This window comes from Parambassis ranga, chromosome 8, assembly GCF_900634625.1.
Source record: "Parambassis ranga chromosome 8, fParRan2.1, whole genome shotgun sequence".
Classification (NCBI taxonomy): Eukaryota; Metazoa; Chordata; class Actinopteri; family Ambassidae; genus Parambassis; species Parambassis ranga.
Genome location: NC_041029.1, coordinates 10,372,496 through 10,387,562, shown reverse-complemented (window position 1 = coordinate 10,387,562; position 15,067 = coordinate 10,372,496). Strand labels below are relative to the sequence as shown.

The 15,067-nt window shown below is 44.1% G+C and overlaps 1 protein-coding gene across 2 annotated transcripts in view; it reads left to right on the top strand.

Annotated features, from left to right (window-relative positions):
• arhgap23a (Rho GTPase activating protein 23a) overlaps window positions 1–15,067 on the top strand; it is a 51,499-nt gene that overhangs the window by 2,582 nt on the left and 33,850 nt on the right. The window contains exon 1 of one of the 2 annotated variants that reach the window (XM_028412677.1): window positions 8,216–8,472. The exons of the other annotated variant lie outside the window; for it this stretch is intronic. Within the exon in view, the coding sequence (XP_028268478.1) occupies window positions 8,419–8,472 (54 nt within the window). The 5' untranslated portion in view covers window positions 8,216–8,418. Of the gene's footprint in view, window positions 1–8,215; window positions 8,473–15,067 lie in introns of those variants that run through there. 2 annotated transcript variants of the gene reach the window in all.

The following is a 15,067-nucleotide window of genomic DNA, read 5'->3' as shown; positions in this document are numbered from 1 at the left end:
TGGCTCCCAGCCAGAGTTATCTGGCAAATAGTTTTGTCTGTTTCCCATAGATGTGACTGAAATGGAATGCAGTCAAAATTAGCTCAGAGCGGAGCTGCAAAGGAGGGAGATGTTTTATGAGAGTGAAAGTGTGTGTGTGTGTGTGAGAAAAGAAAGGGTGTTATTAAGTTACAAACGAGACCGAGAGAGAGAGAGAATGTGAAAGACAACAAGTGTGTGGGGCGGATAAAGGAGAAGAATGAATATGTGTGTATGTGCGCCTCATGGTGGAACAGGTGGTCTAATCTGACGCCCCACCCATGGCACCCTGAGCCCCCCCCCCTCCCCTTACTAAGGCCCTCCAATCTTTAGGCTCAGAGGAATTTCTCACTCTATTGTCCCGTGTGTTAGACTTTAAAGAATGAACTTGTATTTGCATCTAAATTGAAATAAAACTCACACATAGAGGCATATATTGATCTTCTCACCCATGCTGAGAGCATGAGAGATTGTCAGGTTTGCATTAGAGAGAAGAGTGGAATTACAATGAACATTAGCCACGCCATAGAAGGAAAGTGGGGTCTGTTTTTAAAGCTGGTATTCGCATGTGGTGAGAAAAACAGTCAGGGGTCTCTGGGGATATTTGTGGGACATGACCCTGGGCACCATTACCATGTCTCTGTAAGAGATGAAGCATACTGGCCCTCTCAGTTTAATTGATGCTTTGAAAATGTGTCTTTTACTTCTTGTTCATTATAAAGAAAAAAATCTTAAGTGAGTATGAACCTATTTAGCTTTGTCCTTCGGCATAAGATTGTTTTTTGTTTTGTTTTTTTTTTTGCATGTGAAGGACCTCAGCACAGGGTTTATGCTCTTAATTCATGCCCTGCAGGCAGACAATGGACAGATTGTCCTGTGAAAGAAAAGTAGGACACCCATCTTCCAGGAAGTAAACATCTCCTGTTCGGCTCAGGACAGCCGCTTTTGGACCATAGTGTGCTGGAGCAATGAATGCAGATGGCAAAGGGTGGAGGGGCAGGGGGGTATCCTCCCTCTGGGGTCAAAGGTTAGCCCGTGTGGTTAAAGCCCTTCCTGTCAGCAGCACTTTGCATCAGTGCGAGCCATGTTAGGGATCTGCGGGATGATGACACAGGATGACAGGGGATAAACGGAACAAAACGGGAGGTTTATCAGTAGCATGAGTCGGCCATCCAATTAGGAGGCTGCTTGCTACTGAGTCCAATTTGACCTAATGGGCCTGTTTGGCATGCACGGCGATCCTTTCTACATGTTTCAGCCATGACGGTCTGTTAACATCTCTTTGTATTAGTTTTCCCTGTCGTCCTTGAGTCTCTGGGCGGCTGACCTCAGTGGCCAGGTGCTGTGCGAGGATGCCAGTCTGCGATGAACAGCTGTGCAGCTGCTGCCTGCTGTTTCGTTATCTGATCATTAAGCACGCTGCAGAGATGCCCCTACTGTTACAGCTGCATATGTGTAGTGAACTGTGACTCGCTTAACTCTTTGGCCTATTTATCTAAAAATAAACTATATAATGGGACAAAGATGTGATGTTTTGTCTCTTTGAAAGTAATATTTTAGCAGATTTTAGCTCTTATTCAGTCCCGTCAGACCCAGCATTAGACAGACACACACTCATACAAGACAACACTCTGTGCCTTTACAGGTTAAACCATAACTTCTGTTGTACAGATGGGGATAACATGAAAAAGTCTTCATCTGAGGACTTGATGTGTCATTTCCCTCCCTTTACACAGCACAGCCCGCCTTCTCTCTGCATGTACTGAGCCCTCTTGTGGCTTCCAGATGCAACTGTGACTCCATTTCTGTCCCTTTTTTTCAGGAGGATTATCTATTTAGGGAAATGGAACAGATGGTGCATTTTTTTAAAACAGAATTCAACCTAGAATAAGAAGATGTCTGTTTATGTTGCTGTTAACACTGATGAGCATATTTATATACATTCTGTAGGGAAAAGATGTATCCCTCTCTATTGATGCAGGTTGATTACAAAATGCAACAGTTTTATTGGCTTTCTTTCTGTTGTGTCTTAGTTAAAGTAGAATTTTGTTTGTAAAAATGTCCCTGTGAGTGTTGACATTCCTTTTGAATGATTTGTGTGTGTGTGTGTGTGTCCAGTCTGTATTTAAACCAGCAGTCCTTTGTTCACTCTGTTCTTATCTCAGCACAGGCACAGACACACAATTGTAATTTCATGAGACCGACAGCAGCATTTTAGGACGTGTGAACGTCATGTCTTCATGAAACTGTGTAGTTCTCTGAAGGTTAAAAATCTATCAAAGCATTCCTCTCCTGCAGCCCCCTGTCCTCCAAAAAGGAGAACATGCTGCTTTAAGGCCATGTCTAGACAAACTTATCTCTGAGTTTTAAGGCCAGCGAAACGTTGGGATTAGGATATGATCCCCCCTCAACGTATACAGGATTATTCAGTTTACAGTATATACTGTAAGAGGTGTGGCTTAAAGCTTATGTTGTGCCACAAATGCTCAGCAAATCTTCCATTGGTCATAAAATCCTTTATTTAAATCTTAAGAAGATTTTTACCCCTTGCTATTAGAAGATGTTCCGGATTATAAAATGTAACAGCTGCAGTGCGTGTTTTTTTTGAGTTCATGCTTAATTGGTTGATAAGTGGTGGTCTGAGGTAGAGTCAGTGCCATATTTAGACACTTAGCCCAGTGTTGTAAATCACATACAGCCAGAGTTTTGGGCATAGATAGAAGTGTGACATTTTTTTTCTAAATACTAAATAACCAAACTCTCTAACCAAAGTCTGTTGGAGAATAAAATTAGTTTTTTATGACATGTTATTTCATTAATCTTAATATATTCTTAAAGATTGAGTCTCATTTCTGCTTTGGTTTGATGAACATATTGGGCTGATCACTGAACCAATATAGCAGCAAAATCCACTCGCCCGGATGTCTGGTGGCCCTGTAAGTTTGGCTGTTGGTATAACAACAAAACAGGGCTTCTCGCAAAATTCTCTTCACAATAATAAAGGGAAGTTCTGAAAGATCTTTTCCAAAAAATAGCCTTCATTCAGATGTCTGTTTCCTTTTTGTATATTTACGGAAATATGCCACTTTGTCTTATAATACATCATTGATGAGTTATTTCAGGATGTTTCTGATTCATCAGTGACCAGCAGCAGACACCTTCAATTGTTGAAATTTTTGCTGATATATCAGACAGATTGGTTCCCGAAGGCATGCCTCATCCTTAGAGCTCATTTCCATTGTGCCACAGGAAGTGATGCGAGAGGACAGGAAGTGGAGCTGTGGGGTTGGGGTTGGGGGGGGGGCAGTATGGGGATGTCCTTTGAAGAATATGTGCCAAGCATTTATAGTAACAGAGGTCATTTATAGAAGCAGTGGAATACCCTGGATGTGTCACTGTTTTTTTTTTAATTGAGGAATAGTTTAATTGAGACACAGTGGGGACTGCAGACTGTGACACCTGAACATCCATTTAACGTCTTGTGAAACTTGGGGTATTTCCTTCTCTTTGTTCCTTTATCTCAAGCGCTCCCACATGGCCGCTCTAATCAGCACTCCATGTTGAGGTCTGTGCCAGAAGGAAAACTGCATGAAGTGGAGTTCATGTTTAGGGATGAGATAGTGTATCACAGAGAGATTAAACTCCCTCAGAATAGATTTGAAAGTTTGGATGTATAGAACCTAATAAAAATACAATGACCAGCTTTATCTGTGCTGGAAAGTGATTCATGCACTATAGGATGTGGCAAATCAGCATGTCCAGTGAAAAAAATCAGTGTGGTACTAGTCCTGCTCGACCTCAGTGAGTCATTCTCTCCGATGTCCTACACCCAGAACGCCCTGTTCAGCAGCCCCACCTCTAACCTGTCAGATTTAGTCTCTACAGGAACCAGAGAGGCAGCTGTGTGTGAGAGAGAGGGGGGTGAGAGGTAGGGAGAGAAGACGGGGTCAGCATGTCCCCTACAGGTCTGCAGCTTTCTATCACCACCCTATTGATCTTACATGATGCAGTCTGTTATTTTCATGTCTTCTACAGGTAGACACATTAATCAGTAAGCCAGTCAATTTATCAGCCATTTTTTAGTTTTCTGCATCTGCCAACACCTGAAAATATATTGCTGATTTACAGACAGGCATATCTTCAGGCAGTCCAGGTCCAGTGCTGTCAAACGTGATTCCACTTTTGGTTTTTATATATTTTTATTTTTTCATGCATGTTTATTACTTTAATTGACTTATATCATGTAATGAACACTTCATTTATACATTATTTTATTTAATAATAAATAGGCTAAGGGCTCTTCAGTGCAGACACAGAAGCAGAATAGAGAGAGAAACTCCATAAGTAAGTAAATGTGTGTATTACTTGTTATTATTAATAATTAGTATGTATTAGTAATATGCCCATGGGCACTAGAAGATGTGATAGAGCTCTACTGATATTATCAGGTGATATAAGCCTTATTAGCCTTAGCCTAGAGGTAATATCACTTTCATATTTATAGAACACATGATACCCACAGATGTTTAAATATGGGGTCGAAACATACATAAATGTGTGTGTGTGTGTGTGTGTGTGTGTATGACTGTGACTGTGTGTTCAAAGTAAATTAAGGATATCTGGAAAGCATCCTCAGGGCGATCCTGCTGTGATTAGACTGATAGTTCAGTCTCAGCAGTCTGAACTGTTTTAGCAAAGCTTCAGTGTGTCTGTACAGTTCCAGTGCCGTTCTGCCTGTCTGTGCAGACTGGTCAGCTGTTTCCTCCTCTCGTGCCAGTTGTCCAGCCAGACAAAGAGGACTCCTCTGTCACACAGGGAGGGAGGGAGGGAGGAAGGCGAGATGGCAGGGGGATTTACGGCACTGGATGGAATCCATGCAGGCCGGGGTCGCCCCGCTCTCCCCCCCCTTGTAACCTTCTCGCAACCCCCCTCTTCAAAGGGGTGCCACGGGAGCCTCTGTGTCAACAGGCATCCAGGGACAAGCACAGAGAGAGACATACAGCAGGATCGCACACATATCTACATCTCATTCACACGTACAGAAATATCCAAACCTGTTCAATGTTTATCTCTGACATGGCTCAATCTTGTGGGACGTGTTAAGCAATAAGCAGCCGGAGTATTTGTGAAGGACGTTTCTATGAGTCTGTTTACAGCTTTGACTGAACATATTTCACTTTGTCAGGCACAGACGGTGTTAATCAGCTTCTTATTACATTTGAGAGGAGGACTAAAACAAGGTTATTCTTTATATTAGATCAGAGAGAGAGAGGAGAAGGAGGAGGCCAGGTTTTCACATGGTGTCCTTCTGGCAGAAAAAAAAAAACCTTCCGAGCACCTTCATTAAATGCAACTGTATCAAATAGGAGGATAGTGTAGCCTGCCTAACAGAGAGTGGAGTGTTACAGGCTCTACAGAGGATTTAAGCGAATGATGTTGAAAAGGTCTGGCAGCTACACTCCTCAGACTGAAAGTATGTGTGTGCAGAAGGGGTGACGGACATTTAGTGAAGGGACAGACTTGAGTGAAGTGGAGTGAAACAGAGGAGATGCGAAAGAATGAGAGAGGCTGAGAGAGGGGAGTTGAAAGACACGGAGTGACCACAATTAATAACATCTTATAGTAGATGCGCTCTGTGAAGTGGCCTAGAAAGGTAGGAGGGACGCCCACCCACCAGCCCTGCATCCCTCGTCTCAGAGCAGAGCAGGACCACTCGCCTTGACTACCCGGCGCAGGGAGGTGGGAGTCAATGGTCGGAGGGGCGCGGTCGAATGAATAAATAGGATGATGGCTGTTTGGGGGTTTGTCCTACAAGGCACCAGGCTGTGTGTGATTATGTAATGACTGAGGGTGTGTGTGTGTGTTGGGGCTCTTGTGGTTTATGGATGCTCCCTGTTCATCCACAGCCGGCCCTCAAGGGGAAGAGATTGGGGCGTGTCACCTCAGATCACAGTCATATCATAGGTTTACTCAGTTGATGGAGGGGCACATACACAATGCCTGAGGTTGTGTGTCAGGGATAGAAGCTGATCCAGAGTCCTCCTGTGAGTTTGTAGAAGTGGCAAATAAAGTGGAAGTGGAAAATAATCACAGCTCCTTCCTGTGTTAAGATCATAAATAAATCTTTCCTTCTCTGAGCAGAGCCCATTAATAATAAAAAGGCCCATTTTGCTCTCCTGACAGGAGAAATTGATGTGTGGAGTGTATCTGCATGCAATCTGGGATGAGACATGGACAAACCCCCAACACAGGAAGGGTTACACTAGCATAAGATCAGTCTCCCCGCAGAAAAGTGTCGGGGCCACAGACTGATTTATCTCCCTGTCTGCTGGAATAGAAAACACATTGAGGCTGCAGGTCAGAGAGGATATAAAATGTCCAGCTGCGACATCCCTCATGCTCCTTGAGCAGAAACTACGTTGGCCTCTCTGTGTGTGTGACCTGGAGGGTGAGGATTTGGGTCACATATGGTAATTATGTGTGTCAAATGAGAGATGAGTGAAAGTCATAACCAGGACTTTTCAAGAGTGTCCCCTGTAAGCCTTTGGCAGGGATTGTGTGTCTCAGAGCAGACGTCGGAGGCCGCGAAGAGAGAGTGAGCAGACAGTGGAGACATGTTGAGATAGAGGCTAAGTTGGCAGCTGCAGCTCTTGGCGTGGGAATAGTCCTGTAAGCTGCCCCCCCCCCATGACTCTGCTCTGCTTCCCCATAGGCAGGCAGGCTTTTGAAGTGGCTCTCTGATACTCACACCCCGTCAGAGTAATAGTAGCCACATGGACTGCCAGCTTTCAGCCATCACAGCGGCTAAAGCCAGCATCAAGTTTTTCTCTTCTTCTCCTTTGCCAGAGCTACAGTGGACCATATATTAATGTAACTTCTTGTCAGCAGGTGGAAGTTCCTGTTCTGTTGATGAGTAAAATTCCACTGACTCTACTGATTCACATCTGCAGACCAACGTGTCTAAAAATATGAGTCTGCCAAAACGTTTTCCGAGAATGCATGAATGAATTATAGCCCGTTTTTGTCTGGGCGTGGAAGGAATTCTGGCTTCTCTCAATGAATTATGCTTTTGGTCTTTGTTTCGCCCATTTCTATTGTGTCTGTGTTTGTGTTCATCATGAGTCACATGGTTTGAGTGGTACCCCTGAAGTGATGTCTAATACACACTGTGGTTTCTCTTACGGTACATTGTGGAGTGAGTTTTTCTGTGTGACTATATATTAAATGGCAGTGTCTTCCTCTTGTTGTTAGGTGCCTATTTATAAATGTTTTTTGAATAATTAATTAAATCAAAAAGAAGATTAATCAAATCATAAATAATTACATTGATTAGATTCCCCATTTAGAACATTCATGGCACGATGAATGCGATGAATGTAAATAGTTAATTATAGCAAATATTGTAGTTTTTATTATACATTAATTATATTTTCTTTAAACTTTATTTGTCCCCAAGGGGCAATTTATGGCACAAGTGAGCAGCTTGACATACAATACAAAAAATACAATACAAAATAGAAACAAAATATAGTATGTAAAAGTATGTCCAGGTTACTATGTCATAAATGTTATGACATGACATGATATCCAAAACAGCATAAATGACCCTGCATAGTCACACAGTGAATCAAGTTATGCAGGATTTTGTTTTAAAATATCTTCAAGTAACAGAAAATAAACTCCTCAGTCCCATCCAACACACAGAAGTGTTTCTGCGCAGCCAGAGGGAGCCCGCACGCTGCAGGTTTACAGGGCGGAGCGCTCAGATTGATCCAACGCACCCTGGTCTAATTTGACTCCCCTCAGTCAATTATTGTCAAGGTAACAAGAATCAGTGTGTTACTTCCGGTGTAGAAGATGCACAAAATCCATTTCTTTACTTTACTAATAGCCTGTTTCCATTGATAAAACTTACTAATCAACCCCTAACTTATTATTTATCCAAGTGTGTGAGGTCATTCAAATTTACCAGAAATGAATTCCCCCTCGCTAAAAATACTTCACCATTTATTTCCGCCATTTTTTTTTTGGTCGCATTCCTTTCTTGGACTTTACTTTGAAGGCTGGGTCTCCTCACTTCCTGCGCCCCCTCCTGTACTTTGACGGCGCTGCAGCCAGTTTCCAGGCAGGGCCGCGCGCACAGAGGGATTTAGTTATGTACAACTGATGCGGTCTGGCGGAAGGAGAAGAGGAGGAGGAGGCGGAGGCGGGGGGCAGCGCGCTGGACGGCCCGAAACAACGGGAACAGAGTTTCAAGAGGAAGGAAGCTGGCGTTGAGCATATAAGTTTGAGTTTGACCGGAGCATTGTTACTCTCAGCGCTCCCCGTCTGTCTCTGTTGCCGCCCGTGCAGCAACATATCTGCCTCTCTTCGGTGCAGACACACAGTTTCAGCTGTCCAATGAATGGAGTTGCTTTTTGCCTTGTTGGAATACCACCCTACTCTGAGAACCACGTAAGTACGCGGAGCTGGCACCGTTAGCTCGCCGTTTATGTGTCATTCCACTGATACCTGGACATATTGTGTTTGGAGCGCAGCGCGGTGGGGCTGGTCAGAGAGCGTGATTTCCTAAGAGGATTAACTGTAGTTTACATAGCCGCTGTGTACACACACTCAGCCACATACTGTACAGAAAGTAGCTCTTTGATCAGTGTTTTCCTGCAGCTTTTGTTCACTGTTTGTGGCGCGCAGCCGAATGAATGTTTCAAAAACACCAAGACCCGCGGGGACGCGTTTTACGCCCGGGTTGGTTCGGTCTTTTGTCCGCCTCTCGCTGCATGCTGTCAGCCGATACAGGACGTCCCGTACAGGGATGCTGTTTTACTTCTCCTCACTGCTGCGCAAATTAGTGTCATCTGTGTTGTGAGCTTTTAGTGGACTTGCAAAAACACAGCCTCATAAATAACCCATCAAAGACTGGTGGGTGTGATGTAAGAGTGGAATGGGAATATGAGATAGGTATGACCTGAAGTAAATCAACATCACAAGTCTTCACCAGCACCACACACTTCTCTTTACCTTGATCTTCCATGTGATGCGGCATACAGCAGTTTGATGACTTTAGGCTGTAAAAGGTTTACTCCTTTGAAGACCAGGTTGGCCAAAAGAGACTTTGTGGAGAGCAGTGTTGCTGTGGCTCATATTGAAGTCTCATAGTGAAGGCATGATGTAAGATATGTCAGTCTGGGCGGTGGTCTGCTTGTTGAAGGAGGCATAAGGCTTGGTGCTCAGATTTATGTGGAGGTGGCTCATATTTGTCCTTTGCTTTGTAAGCTTGGTGTGTGTGTGTGTGTGTGTGTCAGTATCTCTGCTGTATCACTGAACGTTTTACTGTTTTAAAATTAGACACTTTTTTTTGTTTCATACCTTTTGCTCTTTAGTATACCGGCAGACTCCAGGAAAGAAAACAGTTTTCCCTTCTGTGGTCACACTTTAATTGAACCTCTGTTTGTTTCCTTCTATCTGTACATTCCAGTAAAACATGAAACGCGTTGTAATACAGCTGCTATGTGTGTCCCCACTAAACTGTCATTTTATTTAGCAGGAACCCATAAAACTCCATTAAAGCGTTTGAAGTACAGCTCTTTTTGAACTGCCAGTCTCTGCTGTGCTGACCTCAACTTGTCTCATCTCAGTCCCTGACCTGTTCCATACCTGACCTTTGACCCCTCAGCCAGCAGCACACTGCTTTTCTCTGCCTCTGTGGTCAGAGGGAGGGACCTACATGAGCTGATCAACACAGATCAGCGAGGTGCCTAATTATGCTCCAATCTGATTAAATGTTTGGTAAAATGAGGCGCAAAGTGAATCAGGCTTTGGTCCAGAATCCCTGGCAGGCAGAGACAAAAGTGTCCGTCTGATGGGAGCGGTTGTGATGATGATGATGTGGAGTGGGACTAGTGAAATGCTGTTAGCTGTCCTGCGCTAATGTAGCAGTGCAGGGTCTGTGGGTGAGATCAATAGAGGCAGCAGGGCGGGGCAGAGGGCAGGATGAGCTGCTGCTGCTGCTGCTGCTGCTGCTGCTGCAGCATTGTGCCACGTGATGCTGGAGTTTATTGATGATGAGAAACATGAGAGCGGTGTTATGAGAATCTTGCAATGAGCAGGTCGATACTGAAGCCTCTCTTTTGTTCCTGTGGCGTGTATCAGTTCGCCTGCAGACTAATGCAGCATCATCCTACAGTTACTTGATGACACAGTATTTACATTTTTGCTGATCTTCAGTCTTTGTTACATCTTGTGTCCTTTTAGCTGTCTTTGTGAGGCTTATAGGCTCATGATGCTTATTTTTGTAGAGTTAAACGGAGGCTTTTCCAAATGCTCCGTCTGGATGCCTGCTGATCCAGCTGATCACTCAGAAAGGCTGCAGACCTCAAACCACAGAGGCCCATCCAGTCAGCAGGTCCAGCATCAGTTCCTGGTCAAGACAACGTTAACTGAAAACAGCTGTAAGATGCTGCAGAGGAAAGCATTTCACTTTAGTGATCATTAGCAGATGGCTACACCACATAGTAGGCAGACACTGTGATGCTGTGTGCGTCACTGTGCTCCTCCACCTTAATGCAATGTTTCATGCAATATAGCAAAAATTAGCTCTTAGGGTCAGACTTGTTACCATGGTAGCCAAGAAAATGGTGGTGAAGCTTGTTGAAGATGTGAGAGGAGTCATAGAAGATATAATTGTTATTTGGAGGCACCCTCTTTTACAGAGCCAGTGCAGTGGGCAGACCAATGTGCAGCTTTACACATGACAGTAAAGTGTGTGTCTGTGTGTGTGTGTTACAGAGTGTCCCACATCAGTCCATTAACACCATTAAAACGTCTCTCACACCTTCACACCTCCGCCCTTCCACCTCGACACCGTCACCCCTGCAAGCATTCCTCCACTCCGGAGACAACAGCTGCACCGCCGCACACATCCACAATCATTAACCTGGGAGAGTATGTGTGTTGACACACACACACACACTCCAACATAGAGTGGAGCACAGGTGTTCACAAATATAGGCACTCTGGCATGTTTACATCACACTTAAAGGGTCAGAGTTACTCATAATCTGGGCGCAGGTGCATGCAACATGCTCTCTCTCTCTCTCACTCACACACACAAACACACACAGATGCTGTCTGTTTTGAGGACTGGCTCTGCAGAGTTTTAATTTGGCCTTCTTCCTTGATGTTTGCATGAGGAAGTCCTTGATGCTGTACAAACATGGGGCTGCCAGCATATCGGTGGGCGAAGGACATCAGTCATCATTGACCTTGTTTACTGTGGGAAAATGGAAAAAGTGGCTTCGCAAAGCAGGCGTGTTTCTGTAGCTAATGGCTCCTTATTGATCTCCTATTGTTGATCTATTTTCTATCTCTTAGAGCCAACTGTGTAATTGAGTTAATTTAAATTCTGTATGTGATAATTTCTTGTACTTTTGATATGTTTACAAACTTTGATTTACATGCTGAAGTGTTGTTTTTGAACATAGCTTGGCTTCCCAACAGCAGCTTGTAATGAGTGGCGCTCTGCTGCAAATAGAGGTTGAAGAGGTTAAATAGTTTAGTTAACCTAGTTTATAGAAGAGTACAAAATATACAGCTGATGTCAGCCAAGTTTGAAAAAAGTCCAAGAAAAACTTGAAGAGGTTTCCAAATATTTGTATCACAACCAATAGATGTCTTGTGATATCTTGTGATGGTGTGTGTGGGGTATGAGACCCTGACAGTTCTCTCTAAGATCTTCTTCCCTGTCCTGTCCTGTGTCCCACTGGTTCTGGTGTGGCGTCTGACAGGCAGGCGTTGGAAGGTTTGGTGCGAAACAAAGCCTCTCTCAGAAACAGATGAGAGGTAATTAGATTCAGCCTGTTGATGGTCTGGCATGCGTCAGTGCCTCTTTGTATTTGCTCCTACTGAAGAGCAGTGTTGATGTGTGTGTGTCTGTGTGTTGTTTCTGTGGAGGAAAATATGAGGCTGTTGTACAGTACGGGACGTGAGGAGCTTCATGGTGATGTGATGCTTGGCGCGTTGGGGAGGAATGGGGAGCGAGCCGGGTCTTGTTTGGAAATGCAGACTTGACTCTGTCTGGATTCAGGATCGGCCTAAGGGGAAGCAAGGCTGGGGTTTGTATCAGGGTCAAGGTTCAGAGGTTAGGGGCCCCGCTCGTCACACACTTGGCTCCCAAGTAAAGAGGCTAAAGAGGCAGGAGGGAACCCCTGTCACTGTGTCCCGCAGGGGCCAAAGGGGTTAAACACGGACTGATTTCCATTCAGATGATCTGATCCTGCACCGTGTTTTGTCCCTGTCATGTGTGCAGATTTTCACATTGCATTCCCAACATGTTTACATTAAAACGTTGCACTGACAATAACAATGAGTGTGTGTCTGCAGAAAGCTGAATGGAGCCCTGTGTTCTGCTCTCATCAGCTGCACAGCTTTTTCTTTCTTTCTTTTTTTTTTTACAAACTGCGTGGATCGCAACGGAATGTGAGAGAGACAGCGGAGGAGGGGTGAGGAAGGGAGGGTGGGGGGCTGAGAAAATGTAGAGAATCCTGATGTGACAGGGGGACAATGATGGCACAGAGAAACAATGGAAACTGAGGGCAAGCACAAGAAAAAGATTTTCACTGCGAGCATCAAGGACACTGAAATATATCTGTGGGGATGGAAGATTTATGGAAAATGCAACGTGAGCCTAATGTTTGCTTTTAACAATACAAAAACTTTATATGCAAATTCTCACATTGCAATGCAGAAATCAAGTTGCCTCACTGTGTGAGGTGCAAATGCACATTTCTATGCATGTTTCCATCACTAGATCTTTCCCTGTAAGACCTCTGGGTACTTCTGGGTGACTCTAAAAAGCTGCATGGTTCAGTCAGTGTGTTATTGGTGTGTTGGTTCTTTGGAAAAGCGAAACCAAAAATCTGCGAAAAAGCAGGTATTGATGGCTTAACATCACATATGCACAATTGACAAGGCTTTACACAACTTTTTCAATATGGTGGATAATGTTGGAAGATTCTCAGTCATCCAGGTCATAATACGTAGAGAAGATTGAAGCAAGGCATCTGGACTTGTAGAGTTTTCTTGAAGACGTTTCGCTGCTCATCCAAGCAGCTTCATCAGTTCTAACCGTTTGGTGGGGAAACATGGTTTATATGTGGTTGCAGACCCCAGTGGGTGGGTCTGGGTAAAACTTACAAACAAACATTGTGGATAATACCCAGCTCAATCACAAAGGCTGACTTCCCGCAGTTAAAAAAACCTATTTCTTCATTATATTTACATTTATTTAGTGAGGCTTATATGGGAAATCCATACTACAAACACTATATACCAGCTACAACCAGGCGGTTAAACTCTGCACATCTTTATGATGCCCTGATTCTCCTCTAATGCACTCCCATTGCGCTACAGTTGCTGTATTTTTACAGTGACGTCAACAGTCTATTTAAAAATGAAGCAAAAACCGTGCAAAGATGTCAGCTGTCTGTACATCACTTTCCAATGAAGGAGGCCGCTCTCCATTTGCTTATACTGTAAATGGCAGGCGGCCAGCGACCATCCATCAAAGCTCCGGTTGAGAGTCGATGAACTGTGAATTGCAGGTCACACGCAGTGAATTACTGTTGTCGCATTGGGACTAGAGAGTTGACTCACTGACCTCTATCTCTGCGTCCTAAACAAGGCAGGGCTGTAATGTGAACGCATGCGCAACAACAACAACAACAACAACAACAACCGCTGGCTCTGTCTTTCCTGATGTGAGTAAGCAGACTCGGAGGGAAGGATGGGGTTGTTTTGACAGTCTGGTAAGATCACGGGATAGAGATTATCAACTGGCTAATGAGGAGGTGAAGGATGCTGGGAAGAGATAAACTGCTGTGGATTCCTGATGCCTGCTGGTCTAACACAATGCTGCCTAAGATTTCCTCAAAGGAGAACTCTGACCACTTTCTTTGTTTTGTCTTGTACTGATGATTGTTTCAGTTATAATAGAGATAAGAAATATTTAGTGTTCCCAGCTTACATTTAGCTCCTTTTAGCTTTGCATTACAAAGTCTGCAGTGACCAGCATCTGTGTTTTTATAAATCTATCCATATTTGTGACACAGTTGGTTTGTCTCTGTCCTCTTGGGGGCCAGAATTCGGAGTGTCATTGTGCACATACTTGGTGGTAAACAAATCTTTGCTTCATACAGAAACCTTGATGCTCTTGGATTATGCAAAATAAACCTCATCATGCTGTGCTCATCATTAAAAAGCAGTGAACCTCACTGTACTCCTGTAAATAATTGTAAATGTTCCCCCTGGCTGTGGCTTGACCCTGGGTTTGCTTGCCCTCAAAGTGAGCTATCAAAAAGTAGGCGCACCAGGATACAATGTGCATGCAAATTCTGTTCCTCTGCACACTCTGATCCCTGCTCCCACTCCTGTCTGTTATAGCTTCCTCCTCTTTTTTCCGCCTTTGTGTCGACAAGGTATTTTTTTTTATTATCTACTGGTTTCTTCAATATTTGCAGCACTCTTTGTTTTCTCATTTCCCACAGACTTTGACTGATTGCCCTCTGCTTTGATCCCCTCTCTGTTTCCTTCTTTGGTCATCTCCTTTCAGGATCCTCTGCTTGTTGTTGCTTTCATTTTTCAGCTTTTGTCTGCATGTGCACTCAGAGTCCCATGTCATTCAGGTATTTGCATGCACCGTAAAAGCTTTGTCTTAGTGTGATTTTTTTTTTTTAATGTATCCACTTCCTCCATTGGTTTACAGAAGGAACGTTAACAGTACAGTATGTTTCTGTTAACTCTGCTTTGCTGTAAGCGGTGCCAGCACGTCTCTCATCTGAATAACAGAGTGAAACCATATGCGAGTGTGTGACTCTCGTGTCAACAGTTGCAGTCCTTTGCGGTCGCTTTGGGGAGGCAAAACAGGGAGACAGGCTGGACTCATCCTCCCTTGAGGCCGCGCATCTGACCTTCTCTTCTGGGGTGAGACAAGCCATTAGGCCACAGAGGACAGTTTATTTCTGCAGTCTTAGTCTCTGGGCCATTGCCATACTTG